This window comes from Trachurus trachurus (assembly GCF_905171665.1).
Source record: "Trachurus trachurus genome assembly, chromosome: 18".
Taxonomy (NCBI): Eukaryota; Metazoa; Chordata; class Actinopteri; order Carangiformes; family Carangidae; genus Trachurus; species Trachurus trachurus.
Window position 1 is genome coordinate 6,568,093 of NC_139909.1, and position 23,653 is coordinate 6,591,745.

Genomic DNA, 23,653 nt, shown 5'->3' on the forward strand with positions numbered 1-23,653 from the left:
TAATTTTGCACTGGTTGGGTTTAGGCAATGATGAAAGGAGTTGGTTAAGTTTAGTAAAAAGACCAGAGGCTAGACAGGCAGACTAGTCCCTGTCTGCGCTCTGCTGCGTAATTACGCACCACCATGTGGGTATTCCTCTATCAGCATGTCTTAAAGAAGGGAGTCGTCTGTTGAGTAACGCACATTTCCTTATATTAAAGCCTTGTCGGAATGGTGGGACGTTTGCTTGTCGGAATAGCGGTATGTCTAAATGGTGGGATGTCGGAATGACAGCATGTAACCGTTACAGTTGTTATTGTTTTTATTTTTGAGGGCTGAGAGAGAGTCAGGGCAGACTACATTTCACTGCATTGACTGTATATCGTACTTTTTAATGTATATGACAAATTAACTAACTAACTCTCTCTCTCTCTCTGTCTCTCAGACGCGTACGCTGTGGTGTCGTTCCTCCACCAGTCCCAGCGGACGGTGACGGTCAGGAACACCTTGAACCCGTGCTGGGACCAGACGCTCATCTTCTACGAGCTGGAGATCTTCGGCGACGCCGAGGCCACGACGTCCAGTCCCCCCAACGTGGTGGTGGAGCTCTACGACCAGGACACCTACGTACGTCAGTCCGCCACACTGCAAAAACTCAAATATCTTACCAAGAATATTTGTCTTATTTCTAGTCAAAATAAGAAACATCACATAAAAAGCAGCTTGTTTCTAGACACTTTTTACTTCTACAAAAAACTTGCTTCACTGGCAGATTTTTCTACTTATTTCAAGTGAAAATGTGTTTGAAACAAGTGAAAATGATCTAAAAACAAGTTACTTTTTAGGTGATGAGTCTTATTTTAAGTGGAAAGAATTTAGTTTTGACTAGAAATGAGACATTTTGTTTTTGCAGTGCAGCGACCGCCACCACGGCAACCGTCACCCGTCACGCCATCGCTCATGTTTTTATATTTCACATCCTGGTGTTTTATTTACTGTTGGTCGATGTTTCTGTGTTTTCAGGGAGCCGATGAGTTCATGGGTCGCTGTGTGTGTCAGCCGACCTTCACCCCCTCCCCACGACTCGCCTGGTTCCCCGTTCGCCGCGGGGACAAGAGCGCCGGCGAGCTGCTGGCCGCCTTCGAGCTCATCCAACGGGAAAAGGTCAGAGGTCAAACTCAAACACTTCATCAGCGTCATTTCCTGATCTCTTCTCCTTCTCCTTCCTACAGTAGCAGAAAAAGAGAGCTTCAATGAGAACTCAGACAGTGTTTTTAAAGGGATAGTTCAACCAAAATTGAAATTTCACTCATTATCTCCTCCCCCTCATGTGGACTAAGGGCTGGGAGAAGTTTCAGAGTCCTCCGTGGCTTCTCTGAGTTACAGGGGGTCTCGGCGTAGCAGTGCATGTCCATATGACGGTTGCAAATGGATACCAACTGTCTTCGTAACAAAAAGACACACCAAAAAACATCCAAATACCTCCATGCTGCTCGTATGTAATGACCGTCTTGTATTGAAGCCCCGAAATGCGAAATTGTCCAGAAAAGAATTAAATAAGTCTGTTTTTCAAGCTTGTTTTGTAGCGGACGCTTCTCGAAGCTCCTCTTCCTGGTCCGTCCAATTCCGCTTCCACTACAAAACAAGCTTGAAAAACAGACTTATTTAATTTTTTTCTGGACAATTTCGCATTTCAGGGCTTCAATACAAGACGGACATTACATACGAGCAGCATGTGTATGCTGTAGAGTGCTCTGGTTATTTTATGCCTTGTTGTCTTGGAGAGGCCGAAGACAAATTTCCACTACGGTGACAACAAAGTCTTTCTATCTTCTATCTATCTAACTCAACTCTCTGCTTTGTGTCCTCAGCCGTCCATCCATCATATTCCAGGTCAAGAGGTCAGTTTGTCTTTTTCTTCCACTTTTTTCCTTCCTCTTTGTTCGTTTTCTGTTGTTTGTTTTCGTCCTTTTAAAGCAGCTCCTCTCTCGCCCACAGGGAGACATCATGACCACCACCCACGTCCTGGACGAGGTAAAAACCAACAACTCAAATTCATTTTTAATCAGTTTATTCAATTATTTTCCCTCTGATGTGAATATCAGAAATCAAAATGACGTTGATAAATGTGTTGTCTCGTTTCTCTGATTCTTTATCTTTGTCTCTTTTTCTTCCTCGTTGCTTCGTCAGTTGATGTTTTCAGGATTCCTCTCTGAAAACCTGCAGCAATGGGTACAACACACAACACACAACACACGACACTCACATCTCCACACCACACACACACACACACACACACACACACACACACACACACACACACACACACACACATGTCACAGAAAGTCCGTCTTTCTAAAACTTCTCGTTTCATCATGTTTTGTGTCATTTTGTCACTTATTTTCGCCAGTATTTATTCTTTATTTTAAAATTAAAATAATTTGTCAACATAAATAAGAATAAAAAAAAAAACGTTATTGCTTTTTAGATTTGTTTTTGACGACCTGGAAACTCAGTTTGAAGGTATAAGAATAAGACTTTGTGATTGAAAGAGAAATAAAGTTTGTTGGATTAAGATCAAAACTTTATTTTTGTCTGGACTTGAATGTTATTTTGTGTTTTTAACACTAATTTGACATCTTCATTTATAAACATTTTCTAATTAACTGTTCATTAATTTTCCTGCTGCTGAACGTCGCCTCTCTTTTTGTTTTTCGTCCTGTCCTGCGTTCCTATTGGCAGCCGGACGAGTCGGACCTCCCGTACCCGCCTCCCCAGCGAGAGCCCAACGTCTTCATGGTCCCTCAGGGAATCAAACCCGTTCTCCAGAGAACCGCCATTGAGGTCTGTCTATCATCTGCTCTAACTAACCAACCAATCATCATCATCGTCATCGCTACGGTTTGTTTTCTGTTGCTGTGCTGAACTTCCTTCTCTCGTCCGATCAGATCTTGGCGTGGGGCGTCCGCAACCTGAAGAGCTTCCAGATGTCCAGCGTCACCTCGCCGAGCCTGCAGGTGGAGTGCGGCGGCGCCACCATCCAGAGCTGCGTCATCCGCAGCGTGAAGAAGAAGCCCAACTTCGACGTCAACACGCTCGTCCTCGACGTGGTGAGAAAGTTCAATCGGCTGCTGCTTTTTAACAGTAGCGTCTGTGATGCGGTTCACGTCGCTCGTTTGTCTTCATCAGAGGAAAAAACCACAATAACAACGGAGGAGGAGAAAAAAAACAAAACAGCGGTAACACTTTGACGCCTATCTCTATAACACATTATAACCATACTTATAATGAGTTATAATGCAGTTATAGCACTGTATAACTATAGTTATAAACACTCATAAATGATCATAATGCTTTATAACAATAATCATAACGCACTATAAAACATTTTATCATGACTTATAAGGTCAGGTGTTATAATACGTTATAATTGTTAGTAACTCCACATCGATAATGCATTATAAATGTATATAGTTATAATGTGTTATAATCGGCTTATAAACGTGTATTACTATCATTATAAACACTCATAACAACACAACACATAACAATAAGCATAACACATCATAGAACATTTCATAATGGCTTATATGATCAAATATTATAATAGAGTTATAATGCTCTATAATGTGTTATGCTTATTGTTATAAAACCTTATGGTAATTTATGAGTGTTTATAATGATAGTTATACATGTTTATAAGCCAATTATAACACATTATAACTATATTTATAATGCATTATCGATGTGGGCATTGTCAGCGAGTTACCAACAACTATAACGTCAGTCATGATGAAATGTTTTATAGTGCGTTATGATTATTGTTATGAAGCATTTTGATCATTTATGAGTGTTTAAATAACTATAGTTATACAGTGTTATAACTGCATTATAACTCATTATAAGTATGGTTATAATGCATTATAGAGATAGGCGTTAAATAAAGTGTTAAATCAGCTGCTGCTTTTCTTCTTCCAAAACAAGGCGGAAGATACAGAAGGAGCAGAGATGGATGAGGCTGTTGGCAGACGTAGCTGCAGGGCGGGGGACTTCTCCCATGGCTACCAGACAGTGTATATACATTACTAATGGAGAATAAATGCAGGGTGGAGATCTTTGTCGTCTTACAACTGCTGACTAGAAGCTTTTACACAGGACGGCGTCGTGTTGTGTTGTAGAACGGGCTCATAAATTTCTCATGGTAGCCTACGTACGTGTCCAAACTCACCGCTGATCCAGAAACGATGATGATGATGATGAATGACAGGTGGAGTCGAGACGAGGAGCCTCGTTAATGTGTAATTCAGCAGCCCGGGAAGTCGTTAAAATCACTGATGATTATATTAAAATAATAATAATAATGAAGTTGTGCAGGATAAGCGGTTATATAGAAATGAATGAATGAATAATGAAGTTGGAAGTTAATGAGGACGTGGTAGAGGGAGGCCTGGACTCAGATCTACACAAACCCGATGGATGTTTTCCATGGTGATTAGTGGGTAATAGTGTTAGAGTGGTTGTTTCTGCTGCCCCCTGGTGGCAAAAAATCGGTTACTGCACGGTTAAAGGGATAGTTCACCCAAAGTTCAAATTTCTCATTATCTACTCACCCTCATGTGGACTAAGGGCTGGGAGAAGTTTCAGAGTCCTCCGTGGCTTCTCTGAGTTACAGGGGGTCTCGGAGTAGCAGTGCATGTCCATATAACGGTTGCAAATGGATACCAACTGTCTTCGTAACAAAAACACACACCAAAAAACATCCAAATACCTCCATAGTGCTCATCTGTAATGTCCCTCTTGTACTGAAGCCCCAACATAAGAAATTGTTCTGAAAAAAATTAAATAAGTCTAGGTTTTAAGCTTGTTTGTAGTGGAAGCTCCCAGCACTGCTCTTCCTGGTCCGTCCAAATCTCGCACGATTTGCATTGACACCCAGTTCACGGCTCTGCAAATCGCATGAGATTCCGGCAGAGCAACACTGGGAGCTCCCGCTACAAACAAGCTTAAAACATGGACTTATTTAATTTTTTTTCGGAACAATTTCTCATGTTGGGGCTTCAATACAAGAGGGACATTACAGACGAGCACTATGGAGGTATTTGGATGTTTTTTGGTGTGTCTTTTTGTTACGGAGAAAAGTGAGCTCCGTTTGCAACCGTCATATGGACATGAAATTTGAATTTTGGGTGAACTATCCCTTTAATATTGTCCCACAGGTTCAGGTCGGTAGTTAACAGGAGAGTCAAACAGTTACATCAGGAGGCCGATACGAGCTCCTCTGCCCCGGAGCGCAGAAGATCCACTGAACCACAGGAAGCTCCAGTTAATTAAAGCCGTTGACGCTGCGGTAACGCTGAAAAGGTCAAAGCTGCAAACTGTAGGAAATATGAACATCAGCGCCAGGACAGCTGCTTTTTCTACTTACAGCTGCTGCTGCTGCTGCTGCTGCTGGCTTCATGCAGCTGCAGAGAGTTTATAAAAGTGCCACTGGTATTTCTGAGGGATCTCCTCACCTCCTTTCATCCTTCTTTTTTTATTCCGATCTTGAAATAAGATCGTAGATGAGAGTTTCGTTTTTTGCTATCGATCATTTGACTAGATTTGGAAGGACACGTGGTGAAATTAATGGATGAACTTTTTTTTTCAAGCTAGCTTCAACCTTAAGATGAAAAACATTAGTTTTTAAATCTTTAAATCTGAAATAATTCTTTATTTTTAGTCACATGGTGGAAAGACCTCAACATTTACAGAGCGTAACTATTCATTCAGACATTCAGCTGTATAGCAACCACCTTTAGATTTATATTTCTTTATCAAAGGGTTATTTATATTGATTGGCTTTGTCAGCTTGATCAACGTCCAAACTTTGCTTTGTTTTGTTTGTTTTTAGCTTTTTTAACCTGATTTTTTCATCTTCATTGGTTCCAGTTCAGCTGCAAAACGTCTCAAGCTAGCTGCTAGCTGCTAGCTGTGCCTGCTGTTACTGGTTTCATGCAACTGTGTTTATATGAATATATAATGTATGTGTGAACCCTCAGCAGTGGCTGAAAATGAAAAGGTTAAAAAATATTTTGGGCCCAAAAACCAAATCAAGCTAAAGCTAAATGCTAAATAGCTGCTGTAAAGCTCCGTGGAGGTGGACGATAATTCAACAGTACGAGCTCCTGTTTTCACAGTCAAACCGTCTCACGCTCCATTGCTAATACAAGATTATTGATTATAGCAGCTTGGAGGTTTTTATGGTCATAAAAATGACTTTGTGAGCCAAACTACACCAAACCTCAGCTTCACTGTCGCCCTGCACGACGTGTCTCTAATCCAGCCGCTTATTTAAATCATGCAAACCACTATATCGTGGGCAAAACAGTCGTTACTTATTCTTGAAACGTAAAACTGTCCTCTGAGAAAGTATTTCCACTGAGTTTACATCGCTGCCACTGCATTCCACCTAAGTGTTTTCTTATGAAAACTGAAATATGGAAATATTATGCACATTTTTTTCCTACCGGCAGCTCCAGAAACGAACTCAGAGAGTTTAATGTTAACAATATTAAGGTCTGAAGTTGATCACCTCAGTGTTTTATTATGACAGCTTTAACTGGAGGATGGAAATGCTCACATATTTTCCCTTTAAATACAGATCCTTGCTTTGGCTCCGCTGCTTTAATGTTAACAAGATTAAGGTTGTTGCGTTGACCACCGCTAAGGGTTCGACAGCCTCCGCCGGACTGTGGAAATTAGTACATATTTTTCCCTTAAATTCCACCCCCGAGCTGCGTCCAGGCCTTTAACGTTAACAATATTAAGGTCTTAAGTTGAGTGCGTAAGTGTTTTCGTTTGCCACGGGGGCACAAGAAAATGTCATGTGCATAGTTTCCCTAAATACGAGTCTTTGAAGGGTCGAACCTCTCTCAGTTTATTGTGCGAGTTGAGCATCATCAGCTCCACTTAAGCCTCGCTTAAAGCCAGAGAAGTCAAACGGATTAGTGTCACCTCCAGCAGCAGCAGCAGCAGACCTTGTTCAATGAGACTATTGAGGAAGTGAAGTCTGAACCACCGGTCGGCGTCACCTCAGCTCTCGGAGACGAACCACAGAGGTGGAGTGAAGTCGAGCCCATCGAGTTGGGGTTTTATTGAACTTCACGTTCGTCAACTGAGAGACAGTCAGCAGCTTTACTGATGGTCTGTTTGTCTTGTGAGGCTTTTTCCTACCTTTTCTGAACCAGTCACTGCAACAAACAGACTGAGAATCAAGAGGTACAACCACAGAGTTGAGACAGGAAACTAAAGACAGACGGACTCAGACAGGTTGAACAGTGAAGAGTTTCATTCATTTTCTCTTCAAACGCAACTGATTCATGCAGATAATAGGCCAAGCCTTACTGTCTCATTTATGGTTGTCACTGTTTTTACATTTAGTATCTCTGTCCTTACATAACTTGTTGTATGTCACTGTACGTCAAACTAACTGTCATTTTGTGGTATGTCATTGCATTATGTTGGCTTATTGTCTCTATTCTTTCTTCTTTTGTGTCACTGTCGTTGTATGTGCTTTTATTGTCTATATTTTAATGTTATACTCTCCCCTCTCCCTTGCCCTTAGGAGGTCTTTCACCTCCTACCAGGCCATTGCCTTAATAAGAATGTATTCTTAGCAATTCTTGCCTGGTAAAATAAAGGTTTACTACTACTACTACTACTACTAGCAATAATATTGGTCATAACTTATCTAATATCTTATCATTTATGAAGCAACCTTCCTCAAATGAACAAATACAACAGACACAATGGAAGCCAAAAACAGGACATGGATAAGTTGTAAAGGAAAGTCAAACAGAAGATGATTGGAAGAATCAACTCATAGAAACACGAATCTGATCGGCCCAAAAAGCAATAAAAGGACAATATGGAGACCAAAAAAAAAGGCAACGTCACACAAAAACAAGTAAATAAAAACGGAGGCAATTCGTTCCAAATTGGGAAAAAACGGTGCCCTCATCTTTAGGTTTAAGCTTCAACCAGGAGGGCCCGACCTCGCACATGTCCGACCACCTTTGAGTCTGGTTCCTGTTGCTCTTAGTGGGAATTGTTGGGTGTCTGCTGATAATATCTGTAAGGGAAGGTCCAGAGTTTCCTTGAGGTCATTTCTGATTGGCATCGGACGAATAAAACAGATCTGAAGGAATAGGTTGTGAACTCCCACAGGACCGACTGCTGCTGCCACATCTGTGCACTGGATAGAAAGTCAGAACAAATTGGATTACATAAAAGACAAAAACCTGTGTGAAGCTTCTTGAGCACAGACTAGCGCATGCTTTTTTCCCCATCATTTCTGAGAATAATTCAAACTGTTGTGTTGACATTTGATGACAGTCGGTGGTCGCCGGCGTCACTTTACATGTAAACGTTTATTCAAAAATCCTAATTTGATCCTAAGCCTAAGTGACGTTTGTGGCCTGATTCCTCCCTCGAAGATTAGATCTCGACCTCGATGAAGTCATTTCTTCCTTTCGTTTCGTGGGAGGGGCCAACCAAGGTGTAACGATGCCCTGATTGGGCGGTCAGCAAGGCGTGACCAATCAACCCCAGACAGTCAGCAGTCAGAACCAATCAGCATCAGGCGGGGAAGGTGGCATAACCAATTAGAGTTGGGTGTCAGGGATCCCGGTGCAGCCGCAGGTCAAGACGATACCAAGTTGTCTTTTACTTATTTTCTCCTTCTCCTTCTTCTTGTGTTCAGAGACTCCCCCGTGAGGAGCTCTACATGCCGCCGATCGTCATCAAAGTCATTGACAACCGTCAGTTTGGGAGGAAGCCGGTGGTCGGCCAGTGCACCATCCGGTCTCTGGAGGACTACCGGTGCGACCCGGAGGAGGAGGGAGCAGCGGTGGAGGAGGACGAGGAAGGATGGAGGCGTAAGTGGTGGTGGATGGATACGAACACGCAGTGGTGGACAGTAACGGAGTAAATTTACTTGATATCCAGAGGATTTGTATTAGATTTCTTTGGTACATTTCCAAGACAAATATTTTTACTTTTACTCGAGTTAATTTCTAGGAAGGCTGAAAAGTACTTGTTACTTTCAGGTCTGCTCTTTTTTTTTTCTTCTAAAATCCTATTGGACACAAGCTGTGTTTGTCAAAGAAGGAAACCCTAACCCCTAAAAGCAGCACATCAGTGCAGGTGGTTTCAAAGAGTTAATTCTCAGAAACAAGAGTTAAAAGATCCTTACATTCATTTAGAAAAAAATATAGTAATTCATTGATGTGGAAAATAAGAAATGTACTCTTACTCTTACTTTTACTTAAAGTAGATTTAAAAGCATGTACTTTTGGATACTTAAGTACCTTTAAAAGCAAGTACTTTTTTACTCTTACTCGAGTAACATGTCGACTGAGCTACTTTTACTTGTAACGGAGTAAATTTTGACCAGTAGTATTTGTACTCTTACTCAAGTACTGGGGTCGAGTACTCTGTCCATCTCTGCGAACACGTTTAGACGAAGAGCCAGAGCGGTCATTGATGTTGACGTGTCTCTCTGATCTGCAGGTGAGATGCCGCATTACTCGGGGGAGGTTTTTATCGACATCGATGACGAGCTGCCGCTGGTAACCGACCAGGTAAGAGACACTCGGGTGATCCGTGTTCATCACCTCTCTGTTATCTCTAAAGGACCTGTTTGTAACTTTTGGTATTGCTAGCTAGCCAATGTTGACGTTGTACGTAGGCTACAACAATGAACGTTAGAGCTTTAGCTATAATGTTAGCATTAGCAGTTGTTAGAAGAAACGCTGCAGGTTTAGCTTCAAACGTTAGTCTGTTTCTTGTCTCAGATGGTGGAAAGCAACTCTCTAGTTTTACTTATGCTGGAGTTAGCATAAGATAAGTAACATTTTAGCTTTTAAAACTCAAAGTAGGCTATGCACTTCCTGGAAGATGAATTTCAGGGTTTAAATGTTTCACTCACCTTTGTAGGACTTTCTTGTTTCTTGTTAGTCACGACTCATAAGACGCTCATGTTTCTGGAGCTGTTCCTGGATATGTCAAAAACAAAAACTAGCTAGCTGGTGCTTGTTTTTGCTAACAGATGGTGCTAGCTCTTAGCTACAAAAAAGAAGCAAAATGCTTTTGATCCAGTGGATTTGTGAACTCTTACGAACTAAAGGAGTAGAAATAGCCTAAATTAGGAACAGACAATCAGATTTAACAACTGCTTTATCAAATCTGGTCAAATTATGTTTGATGAGTCCATTGGATCATAACTAGCGATTAGCTTAAGTCGTATTAGAACCGCTTCTGAGTCGTTGCTTTGTTTTTTACAGTAATTTTCAACTTTCAACATCTCATCATTTGTAATGTCAGAACTAAGCATAAATGACCACAGTGAAGCATATTTTTCAGATTAGTTCAGTTGATGCAGATATTGATGAAATCTGAAAGACACAAACCGCCAAGATCAAGTATTCATCAATAATCAATAGTCACATTGTTCGAAGTGTTTAAACTGTGGCTGAACTCCGGTTCTCCAGTTGTTCTCAGTTACAGCTCAAACTACTTCATCACCAGTGATCCAGTGATTTTCCTAATGCATGTATGAGCAATGTGTGTGTGTGTGTGTGTGTGTGTGTGTGTGTGTGCATGACATTTTCATTAATGTGAGTGTGTAAATGTGACTTTTTTCGTGGGCAAGTATGAAACACTCGTCTTTCCACAGGGAACATCTGTGTGTGTGTGTGTGTGTGTGTGTAGAGTTATGTGGACTGATTAAAAGGGGAGTCTGAATGTGTGTGTGTGTGTATCTGTGTGTGTGTGTTGGTTTAAGTGTGTGTGTGTGTTCAGTGGTACAGCAGCATAAATAAACATGTCCTGACATGATGACATGGCAACCGTCTCTGTGGTCGGTGGCTGCCGCGGCGACCGCGAGACTCGCGCTCGTCACCAATCATTAACATTTTCTTCCTTCTTCTTTTTCTCCAAATTTAAAACTTTAATGTTCCTCTTTCTTTCTTTCTTTCTTTCTTTCTTTCTTTCTTTCTTTCTTTCTTTCTTTCTCTTTCTTTCTGTCGTTCTTTCATTTCTTTCTTCCTTTCTGTCTGTCTTTCTTTTTCTTTCTTTCTTTCTTTCTTTCTTTCTTTCTTTCTTTCTTTCTTTCTTTCTTTCTTTCTTTCTTTTTCTTTCATTCTGTCTTTCTGTTGTTCTTTCTTTCTTTCTGTGTTTCTGTTGTTCTTTCTTTCTTTCTTTCTTTCTTTCTTTCTTTTTCTTTCTTTCTTTCTTCAAAATCAACAAGCTTCTGCGTCACATCTGCATCAGTACACACGGGGACATTTTGAATTTCTTTATTTAAATATAATCAATATCTGAATCTATAGCCTAGATATCACACAGAGACGAGGTTTTAAGTTTTTAACATAAACAAACTTTACTTTTTACTGCTTAATCCCAGAGTTTGTGTTCGTTTAAGATCCAAAACTCCACAATATTCACCTCAGGAGGCGGTTGATCTTTATTTACGACCCAAACTACGATCGGCGTCTGAACCAGAACGAACCGAGGCCACAGCGTCGTCACAAACTCAAACGGTTTCCAACATCGGAGCTCTTAAGACGTAACTTTTCTGTTTCATCTGATCACTGAGACGCTGCAAAAATAAAAACTCACAACATCTTCCTCCGTCTGAAAACATGTCAAGTTTCACCAGCTCAGTTACTGTCAATGGAGGAAATCTATAAACACACATTATATGCTTATTAAGCAGTAGACGACTGTATAGAATTAAGAGACGATGTAATTTGGTCTTATTGGTTTGGTTAAACGACATCAGGCCAACGTACACTCTACAAACATAAATAATGCAGCCCTGTAAATACACACACACACACACACTCAGACCGCAGCTATTAAGTAATCCTGTTTGTACTAGAGAGCGGAGGAATGCACTGTCATCAAACTGCGGCGGCAAAGTCCATTAAAGAAACGGCAAAACAACAAACTCCTCATTGTGCTGTTCATCACCTCGATGGTGCGTTCACTGACAACGGAACAAAAAAACAGAAGCGACGGGTGAAAACGTGCAGTAAAAGTCAAAAAGAGAGAAACTTGTTTAAAAAATCGTGTTGTCAATAAAGTTTCATAAAAACAGGAAGGAGAAGTTAAAGTTTGACGTTAACGAGCTGCAGCGTGGAAAAGGACGAGACGTTCACAGGCCGAGAAGCTGTCGGGAATTTTTAAGGAAAGAATTCACAGCTTGTTTCTCCTCCATCCCTCCCTTCATCCATCCATCACTCCTCCTCTTCCTCTTTTCCTCCCTATTCTGTCCATCCATCCATCCTCTGCTCTCCTTGTTGTCATCTCTTTCATATCCTCTCTTCTATCCGTTTTCCTTTTTCTCTCCTCTACTATTTTTCTTTCGTCTCTTGTAACTCTTCCCTTCTTTCACCTCACTGTCCCTCTTTCTCGTCTCTCTCCTCCACATCCTCATCATTTTTCTCTCCTCCACCTCTCTCCTGTCCTCTTCTTCCTCGTTCTTCACCTCCTCCCTCTCTCCTTCATCTTCCTCCTCATCAGTGAAGAGGAAACTGTGACTTTGTCTCTGCTACTGTCCATGTGTGTGTCTGGTCCTTGTTAGTCTCATTGTCTCCTCAGACCCCTCCTTTCCTTTCCTTCATCCCTTTCTTTCCTTCATCCCTTTCTTTCTTTCTTTCTTTCTTTCTTTCTTTCTTTCTTTCTTTCTTTCTTTCTTTCTTTCTTTCTTTCTTTCTTTCTTTCTTTCCACACATTCCATCTATTCCAAACCATCTTCATCTTTTTTGTCATCTTTCTCCTTCTTTCTTCTCTCACACTCCTTACATCCCTTCTTCCTCTCTTTTTCTCACAGTCACGTCTATTTTTTATCCCTCTTTTGTTTTTTTCTTAAATCTTTCCTTCCTTCCTCTTTCTTTCTTTTTTCTTTCTTTCTTTCTTTCTTTCTTTCTTTCTTTCTTTCCTCTTTCTTTCTTTCTTTCCACACATTCCATCTATTCCAAACCATCTTCATCACTCCTTCATCTCTCTATTTTTTTGTCATCTTTCTCCTTCTTTCTTCCCTCACACTCCTCCCTCCTCTCTCACTCCTTCCTTACATCCCTTCTTCCTCTCTATTTCTTACGGGCATCTATTTCTAACGTCTGTTATTTTTTATCCCTCTTTTGTGTTTTTCTTACTGTAATTCTGTCCTTCTTCACCATTTTGTCTTTTCTGTCCCTATTTGACTTCTTCTTCCTCTTCATCATTCTCTCTCTCCCCCCTCTTTCTTTCTCTTCACCCGTTCACTCCATCGTTTCATCCCTTCTTCCTTCTCTATGTATCAAGCTGACAGTTGTTTTAATGTGGTGTCTCATTAAAGGACATCCTCATGTTCTCCTCCTCCTCTTCTCTCTCTCTCTCTCTCTCTACATTGTTGTGGTTGTTCGACCACTCATCCGCTTTAAATCCTCTCTGCTCTTCATCTTTCTTTTAATTTCTTCATATGTCCTTTTTCTCATCGTCCCTGTAACCCACAGGCGCCACAACAGTTGGACACACACAGACAGACACACAAACACACATCAATGTTGTGCATTAATGAATTAAACTAAAAACACAGATTTTATAAAACAGTTAAAGGAGATTAAAGCACACACACACAGACACACACACACACACATACAAACCATAACTTAAAGACATAAGGAAAGACATTGGAGGACTGTCTTTAATATACGGTTACCTCATACTTCTGACATTGACCCCCCTCCACCTAAACCACACACACACACACACACACACATTTTTCCATTCTCTTGTGCTGATGCAAAAACTCAAGTGTCTCGTTGTGTTTGAGGGGGGCGACATTAAACACTTGTCGACATCGCAGGTCCAAACATACACTCCAGTGTGTGTGTGATGACTCCCAAGTGTGGTGTTGAAATTAACACACACACACCCTGTCTGACATTAACGCCCTCGTCCAGTAATATCAAAACAACAGTGTGGTGGTGGTGACAATAACAGTGACGCCACCGACCGACGCATGCGAAACTTCTCCGCGCCCGTCGACTCTGAGCCATCAGGACTGAGTCATTAATCATTCCTACGGTGGCTCAGAGGGCTCAACGTGCCACAAACATGTCGCAAAGTTATGGTGCGTTCATTTAAAACCTGGAAGTTTGAGCTTCTGAGATCAACGTAACCAGAAAAGCCTCCTGAACTCTGGATTATATTATCTATAGTGAATAAAATCTGAATTTTAAACTGTTTATCACACCTTTAGTTTTGTTTTTGTGTCGTTAAATTAAGAAGTTCTATTTCTACTTATTGTCATGTTGCTTTTACACGTACAGTAGCATGTTGTTATTGGCTGGAATTAGCTAACAATGCTAACAACAACAATAGCTTACATAAGGGTTGTTGTAGCGACTTGTAACTGAAAGGCAGTCAGCTCCAGGGTTGCCAGGTCTGTGAGGCAAAAGCAACCAAACAGAAACTTAAAAACCAGCCCAATACCAAAAATCAATCAATGTCCCCATAAAATCCATAAATGTTGCTTTTAAAGTCCAACAGCATTGCTATAATTGCAAATATTTACTATAATATAACACCATGAACATTAAAGACACATTTCCTGAAACAGTTCTTTCACCTATAGGTCCTACAAACGCCTCATGTAATTTACAGTATCACAACTTAAAATACAATATGAGATATTTCAACTCAGATGTTGACAATATTTTATTCATATAGTTACAGTACAGTAAATAGTTACAGGGGAAAACCGCAGAACTGGCAACCCTGGTCAGCTCAGATGTGATGGCGTTTGCAGCTCTAAATCCCGACTTCAGAGGTAAATGGAACATATCATAAATCTGAGCGCATCAGCGCAGTGAATTATGGGAAATGATAGGATTAAGAAATACTTAAAGGGATAGTAGCTAGCTAAGACGACTGATACCACGCTCTGTTCAAGGAATGGGAATTAACGTGGTTGATGTGGCGTGTTAGAGCACTGTTTTCAGGCTTTATGCTAAGCTAAGCTAACTAATTACAAGAAAACAAATGTGTAAATTTGACCTTTTATTATTAGATTTTTGTAGTTTAGCTCGTTCACAGGTCATTGATTTAAATGTTTTTCTTTTCATTCATGCAGTTATGCTTTATTTAAATCCAGACATACAACAAGAGACACACAAAACAGTTTCAGGAAATACAAACACAACATATAAAAGTGACAAAAACATACAAGTAAAAACCTTAACAATTATTAAAATGTTGAAATCAGAGTTAACGGATCTGCTAAAACAGGAACATCTGGAAGTAAAGTGCGTCGTTATTCCATGTTTTAGCTGCACAATAAGACAAACTGGATCGTATATTTATACTTTTATAGCAAACAACTCAAAGAAAATGACCCAACTTTGCCCTTTGTGTTCATGCTTGGATTCGTCCTCGCTTCACCCCTTCCTTCTTCTTCGTCTTCTTCCCCCTTGTTCCTCCATGTGCTCAGCTCCTCCGTGACCTCATGTAAACACTTTGTCTTCCTAATCTGGGCTTTGTCGCCGCCGATCAGCGTTAACCGAGCGCCGCTGTCTGCACCTCGCAAAAAACCCGGGACCTCCCAGGGAAAGAGAGAAAAATGGCGACGCACTCAGTTTTTCCTCTTCGCAAAACGTCCTTGTGGACTCGATGGGTTTTGATGAATTGTTGCTGCGTTTAAGGGAAAACATGACGGTGACGAGGATGTTTCTGTGTCTCTGAGTCACTAATAATGTTAGTGTGTGATGTCTAATGATGATGTTTAGTGTGTTTTCAATTTCTTTCTAACCAGCTAACAAGAAAGTGTGTGTGTTTTATCTTTTATATATGTGTGTGTTTGTCTTGTAGCTGGCCGATGGGACCAGTTCGGCTATCATTAACCTTTCAACCTCTAGCTCCAGCCTTCATGTAGGTAACAAACTCATCTTCTAACTCATTTCATTCAAACACAAGTTCCCATTTGCTGCTTTCAAACCTTGACTTTAAAACCATCCATCAAATCCACAAACAGAATTCTACTTCCTGTCTTTCTTTTTGATAACCTTGATTGATCTGTTCACATTGGCAACAAGTGCACTTTGAATCACTCAAACAGGATCGAACCATTTGTTTTCTGGGTGCATACTGTTGAATCTATAATGTTTCTTTTCCTAACAGGGCTGTTTGGTGTCTATGTTGTTGTTTAACTTAGTTATCTGTTCACCATTTCACAGGCTAATGGACTAAATCTCCAAAATGGGCTGTGTTAGCTGCAGTTTCCATACATTTTGTGAAAAATGAACGTTTGCTTGCAACTTGGACCGTTTGGAAAGTACAAAACTCAATGCAGTCAATCCATATACTCCTCTAGTACCTACATTACATTACACATGCTAAATTAGCGTGTAACCATCCGCTGCGTTGTGTTGTGTATATAATGATGGTCGACACTCTCAGCTTTTGGATCGTATTTTTATTTCCTGTATAACAACAAGGAAACCCAATGGTCAGTTGCAGCTCTCAAGCACAATAACACTCGCTCAGCACAGCTTGGCAGAGGAAATTAGCAACAGTTTTCTTGGCATTTTTGAGCTAATATCGCTAACAATACACATCGTGGCACTTTTAGTTAAGTGCAATGTCATCGTCGCCCGAGCATAATACCATATTATCTGTGCTGTTGCACCGCATTGTTTACACAGCTTCAATATAACGCCGTGTGTCATGAAACCTACCATGGGGGCTCAATCCTGTTGACGTTACAGCCCATGTGCCGAGGAGAGCCATGCCAACCAATGGGCATACATGAACAAGGCTAACCATGATTGGTTGCCACCGTGGCAAGTGGAATCAACATGATTCAAACTATGTTACACCTATAGACACGTCCCTATGACTCTTGGTGAAAATGAAGCTACCTCCAACAGCTAGCTTAGCTTGTAGCATTTAGCATTTAGCTCTGCCCAGATGTGCCAACACCTCTAAAGCCAGAAATTAAGAGTTGTTTACAGTAATTGGTGTAAAATCCACTGTGGATACATTTTCCCACTGAGTTTCAATTAATATCAAACAGCAGTAACAGTCGGTTACTGTGCAACACAGGTGTGTCAGTGTTTTCATTGGTGCTCAGTCAAATCACCACCTGACGCAGGTGTTAGAAGAAGTCGGCTACACAATGAAAAACAGTTCATTTTCTTACAGTAGGCTATAAACAGAAGTGAATGGAGACCAGTGAATTTGTGGAAGTGAAGGAGGGAAATCGTTGAAGCTGAATGTTTTTCACAGACAGTAGCAGAGATCTAATTTTAGAAGAGTTTGACTGGTGAGGTTTATTTGGACGGATAACTCCAGCTGCAGAGTGGAGGGTCGCCCTGGAAGGAATGAGATAAAGAGCTGAAAAAGAAACTAGAAACTAGAAACTTTTCACATTTCTCTGGCTCTTTGGTCTCGGCTCAGGAAAATACTTTCTTCAGGGTTTTTGCACCGTGCGCCACACGCCGAGCCGTGCGGTCGCGGAGAAGAAATGGGATCCCGGGTCGGAGCGGGAGACCACGCTCCTTGTTACATTCCTCCATTTTTATTTATCCAAGCCAGGTCAATTTGGAGACTCGGCTTGACCCGGACCAGACTACGCACACAAACACACACACATCCAGTAGTGCTCGCTCCGGCCTCGCCGACAGTAATTGAGGATGATTCCTTTCTCTCCAAACAAAGATATTTGTTTTATTAAGGGTCAGATATTGAGACCAGTCAAATTAAAGGCTCGGTTTTCTGTCTGGTCGGGGCCAAAGTCAACAGGGCTGCTATAGATCCTCTATACCACAGCTCTCCGTAAGCAGACAGCTACTGCAGGCCGACGAATAAACGAGAGAGGGGGTGAAAAAGGAAAGAAGAGAAGCAGAGGGAGGAAAAATCGGACTGAAATGAACTGAAGAAAGAAGAAAAAAAGCCAAAACAGAAAGGAAAGGTTCGCCTTCGTGTGCTGTAAATCCATGGTTTCTCAATCTCGGGGTGGTGCCCGCGCTGCGCTGTACTGTACTGAACGTCTGATGATTACCAGATTACTGCAGCCGAGCGTTTGCTCAGCGGTGCGTCGCCGTCCGGGGCGGATCAGTTGGATTTGGTTTCAGAGTTGGAAAAGTTTAAGGGGGGATCGTCTGTCTGTCAGTCGGCTCGCGGCTCCGCAACAACAACAAACAAAAAAAACCTCAGAGCTGCCGCTGCCCCCCACCACCTTCTGGGAGACGTTTGAGATCATACGTCGCTCAGATGGAAAGTGAACATTGTGTGTCACGTTTCATCTTGCAGCATCCGGGGCCTCGTGTTGCTATTGGTCAGGGATCAAACCAAACCAATGCAATGCCCCTCTCGTTGTCTCACTCACTCCGTGTGATGCGTTTACATCTCCCCCCCTCCTCGGTGCTGTACTATATGAATCTGTGCCCCCCCGTAGTCGCACCGTGTCGCTCCTCTGTTCCGGTTCGTCGCCAAAAAAAAAACAGTCGAGTTTGGTTAAAATCTCGCTCTGAAAATATTGCCGTTATTTGCCTCTACTTCATAAATCCTCGCTGGCTGCGCTCAGGCCAGAGAAACCGACTCCAATGGCTTCATGCCAGGAGCCTTTGTGGCATTTTTTTTTTTTGTATGTGGGGGGGTTATGTTATGAAACAACATTTATGGCCCTGTAATGACACTGTGACCAGAAACAAGATGTCAAAGCAGCTTACTAAATCACTGTTGTTTTTCTTGTTCTGCTAATTTCAGCCACAGACTGATGTAAGCTGCTGTTCACCTCCAGTTTTCTGAACGTTGCCCAGAAAGTCGCTGCTGCTACAGTACGAGTCCGTGCACCTCAGGGCGACGAGGGTTCGCTGCTTTTTAAAAGTTCACGTCGGTCCCACGAGGCAGACATTCAGCCTATCGGATACTTTAGAGTTAACGAACCCGATGCGGTGAGCAAAAACAGATGAGTTGGGTGATATCGGCTCGGACAATAGATCCTTAAAGGGATAGTTCAACATTTTGGCAAATTGGCCCATTGCCATAATCCCTATAGTCGTAGCAGTAGGTTCGTTACCTTTATTTGTCGGTGCAAGCTGTTTTTAGAACGGCGGAGCAGAGCAGCAGGCTGCTCAGAGCTACGCTACGGAGGCTCATGGGATTTCTTGGTTTCCCTCATCAAACTCATCAAATACAAAATCCCAAAACTCTAAAACGCTTTCGTGGACAAGTTGTGACCTGCACATTCACCACGCTATGATATAATAATGGAACGATGGAGTCGTTTTCGAGGTAAATAGGGGGTAAATACAGAGACTGCTTGCTGAAAAACTGTCCCTGAATGCAACGCGCATCAGCGGTTTTGCATGAATTTCCCTCTAAAACAACTCTGTCTGGTAACGTTGTGTTATTATCTCATAGTGTGGTGAATGTGCAGCTCACAACTTGTCCACGAAAGCGTTTTTGAGTTGTTGGATTGTGTATTTGATGAGTTTGATGAGGGAAACCAAGAAATTCCCTTAGCCTCCATAGCCCTGAGCAGCTCACGGCTCTGCTCCGCTGTTCTAAAAATAGCTTGCACCGACAATTAAAGGTAACGAACCTACTGCTATGACTATAGGGATTATGGCAATGGACCAATTTGTCAAAATGTTGAACTATCCCTTTAAAGGTGTTGATGGTGTTGACCTCTGCACATCTGGAGGACGCGATTGTGAAATGTTTGGCCTTTTGGAAGTTACATAAATTGTCAATCGAAGTCGCCCTGATGCAGATGCTAAAACCGTGTTGGTAGAGGAGGTTTCAGATAAAGGTCTTCTAATGGTGAAGGTGTTTTATTTTGAAGGGTTGATCCGATCCACGAGGGTTTGGTGACTGCTGTTGTTGTGACATCACAATGTCACAGGAAGTCCTGATGGCTGGTTTTATAGAACCTAGAGCTAGTCTATAATCACACTACACACGGACATCTACCTTTATACTGTATGGAGCTTTAACACAAACATCTACCTTTATTTTGAAGGAGCTTTAATACAGACATCTACCTTTATTTTGAAGGAGCTATGACACAAACCTCTACCTTTATTTTGAAGGAGCTTTAATACAAACATCTACCTTTATTTTGAAGGAGCTTTAATACAAACATCTACCTTTATTTTGAAGGAGCTTTAATACAAACATCTACCTTTATTTTGAAGGAGCTTTAACACAAACATCTACCTTTATACCGTATGGAGCTTTAATACAAACATCTACCTTTATTTTGAAGGAGCTTTAATACAAACATCTACCTTTATTTTGAAGCAGCTTTAATACAAACATCTACCTTTATTTTGAAGGAGCTTTAATACAAACATCTACCTTTATTTTGAAGGAGCTTTAACACAAACATCTACCTTTATACCGTATGGAGCTTTAATACAAACATCTACCTTTATTTTGAAGGAGCTTTAACACAAACATCTACCTGCTAGCTAGCTGCTAACGCTAACTGCCTGGCATTTTGAAGGGTTGATCCGATCCACGAGGGTTTGGTGACTGCTGTTGTTGTGACATCACAATGTCACAGGAAGTCCTGATGGCTGGTTTTATAGAACCTAGAGCTAGTCTATAATCACACTACACACGGACATCTACCTTTATACTGTATGGAGCTTTAACACAAACATCTACCTTTATTTTGAAGGAGCTTTAATACAGACATCTACCTTTATTTTGAAGGAGCTATGACACAAACCTCTACCTTTATTTTGAAGGAGCTTTAATACAAACATCTACCTTTATTTTGAAGGAGCTTTAATACAAACATCTACCTTTATTTTGAAGGAGCTTTAATACAAACATCTACCTTTATTTTGAAGGAGCTTTAACACAAACATCTACCTTTATACCGTATGGAGCTTTAACACAAACATCTACCTTTATTTTGAAGGAACTTTAATACAAACATCTACCTTTATACTGTATGGAGCTTTAACACAAACATCTACCTTTATTTTGAAGGAACTTTAATACAAACATCTACCTTTATACTGTATGGAGCTTTAACACAAACATCTACCTTTATTTTGAAGGAACTTTAACGCAAACATCTACCTTTATTTTGAAGGAGCTTTAACACAAACATCTACCTGCTAGCTTGCTGCTAACGCTAACGGCCTCGTTCCTCTGCAGGTTATGCCAGACCAGTGAGAGTCTGTGTTTCCTGCACGTCACAGGAGTTTTCCAAGAGAAGAGAGTAGCAGGCAGCATGAGCGCTCGGCGGCGAATGGAAAAGCTTTCAGGAGCGGGACGTAGATTAAGTCACTACTGTGCAGTGTCAATCAGTGATAGCGGAGAAGACATTTATTTATGTGAAAATGCCACAGATTTTTACTTGAGGTTTGCTCCGCCGCCTCCAAACCACGAATGGAGGGAATGACAAATACACACAAACAGCTCCGCTAGAAACATCCATCCCAGTTTTTCCACATTCTTCACGTCGACCAGTTTATTTTGGAGATGCGGAACGGGGTCAGAGAAAATCAGTGCAGGGTTTCGGCTTTTTAACGGCTCCCGGCGGTTCAGCGCCCGAAACCCTCCTCGGGTCTGAGCCGAAGCTGCATCTTAAATCAGATTAAAGTGAAAGTAGACGACGTAACGGGTCGACAGGGCCTGTAAATCTGCTCCAGTTGTGGTAACCTCCGCGGCCCCCAGCGGCCCCCCCCCACAGCCTTGTACCAGTTGTTATTCCAACCAACGGCCTCAGCAGGTGGCTGCACTGGGTGCTGCTTCAGAGGCTCCTAATGCTCCGTGGTTTTAAATCGTCTCTTCACTATAGATTTATAATGAGCTTTAGCATCTTTAGCAGCTAGCGGCTGTTAGAGTCGTTAATGATCATCTACTGGTGGATCTTAAAGGGATAGTTCAACATTTTGGCAAATTGGCCCATTGCCATAATCCCTATAGTCATAGCAGTAGGTTCGTTACCTTTAAAGGGACAACGAGGAGTTTGGGAAAGCAAAGTGTTTTCATACTACATTTACCATGAGCCTCCGCGCGCACGGTAAAATTCTTGGACCGGCACAAGACGGACGTCTTGCCAAGAATGTTTTTATTCATCAAGAATTAAAGTCAGAGGTTCGAAGACAATCAGATACCGTAAACGGCGATTCGGCGGGCAGCGTCCGTGAAAACCGAAAGTAAGGAAACGCTGGTCGGCTCGCCCAGCATTTCCACCATTAATTAAAATAACAAAATAACGACAGAGACAAAACAATATATTGATCGAAAATGGAGCCATTAACAAGTGGTAGCGTAGATTCATCCAGAGACTTTTTTATAACCAAATACAAACTCCTCGTTGTCCCTTTAAATGACATACAGTGCATCATGTAAAGTAACAGTGTGAACAAAACACAATAGGAGGAGCAGCTGCAACAAGCGCCATGTTTCTAACTACAGTTCATTGTTGTTGACTGAACCAGTCTGGATCTCCGTCTCTGGTCCATCTGGACTTTGACCCATCAGGTCTGAGTTTTATTTTGAAGGACGCGGCCGTAGAACTTCCTCCTTCCTGCAGCTCCGGCTCTGTGACCTCTGACCTCTGACTTGCTGCGGCCGTGTAAAGGGGGATTTTCCCGACTCTTGAGTTGTGAATGCGAAGCGTCTCGGAGCTCTTATGTAAATCCATTGGCTCCTCTGCGCTCCGACTCCGACTCCGACTCCGACTCCGACTTCTTGGCAGTGCCAGTCTGGTCTGGTTATCCTGGCGTTCCCTGCAGCGCCTAATGATAGGCTGCAAACCGCACTGACACCCTGAACACACCACTGCAGCCCGCGTGTGTGTGTGTGTGTGTGTGTGTGTGTGTGTGTGTGTGTGTGTGTGTGTGTGTGTGTGTGTGTGTGTGTGTGTGTGTGTGTGTGTGTGTGTGTGCTAGTGCTAATACACGTCGTTGCCGTCTGGACCGGCCTTAATCTGTCTGAATCAGGAGTCGTGGACTCGGAGCGAACACACCCTGACACACACACACACACACACACACACACACACACACACACACACACACACACACACACACACACACACACACACACACAGTTTCTGGCGCCCCTGTCATCAGCGCCTGGCACCGGCTGCCCACAGAGGACGAATTAACACACACCAGACACTTCACGCCTCACACACACACACACACTCTACCCCAATGCGTGTGCGCGTTACTGTGTATGTGTGTGTGTATGTGTGTGTGTGTGTGTATGTGTGATGTCCTAGTTAAGACGCCACGTGCTGCCCTTTTCCATGCCATGTTGCCACTTTGGAAAAATGAGGAATTCCATAGTTTTCCCCTCCTCAGTGTTATGTGTGTGTGTGTGTTTCTCAGAGTCTGTGGGAAGTAGGAGAAAGGGGATTCCACACCAACTCAGTGCCATAAGAGCACTTTTGTTCTACATCCATGCACACACACACACACACACACACACAGAGACACACACACAAAAACATATACACACACACATACAAAGGAAAAAGTGGTGCATGCGTCACGAGTGTGTTTTAAGCCCGAGTTGTTCCTCGGAGGGTTGAAGGTTGCAGGGCGGGGACGGGTCGGACTCAAATGTATGTTTTTATGTGTGTGTGTGTGTGTGTGTGTGTGTGTGTGTGTGT

At 42.0% G+C, this 23,653-nt stretch overlaps 1 protein-coding gene across 1 annotated transcript in view; it reads left to right on the plus strand.

Annotated features, from left to right (window-relative positions):
- The window catches only part of dysf (dysferlin, limb girdle muscular dystrophy 2B (autosomal recessive)), a 247,009-nt gene that overhangs the window by 36,744 nt on the left and 186,612 nt on the right, over positions 1-23,653 (plus strand). The window contains exons 33-41 of the mRNA XM_083993329.1: positions 425-606; positions 1,003-1,143; positions 1,851-1,880; positions 1,978-2,013; positions 2,170-2,211; positions 2,722-2,823; positions 2,928-3,089; positions 8,720-8,894; positions 9,529-9,599. Of these exons, the coding sequence (XP_083849455.1) occupies positions 425-606; positions 1,003-1,143; positions 1,851-1,880; positions 1,978-2,013; positions 2,170-2,211; positions 2,722-2,823; positions 2,928-3,089; positions 8,720-8,894; positions 9,529-9,599 (941 nt within the window). The remainder of the gene's footprint in view (positions 1-424; positions 607-1,002; positions 1,144-1,850; positions 1,881-1,977; positions 2,014-2,169; positions 2,212-2,721; positions 2,824-2,927; positions 3,090-8,719; positions 8,895-9,528; positions 9,600-23,653) is intronic.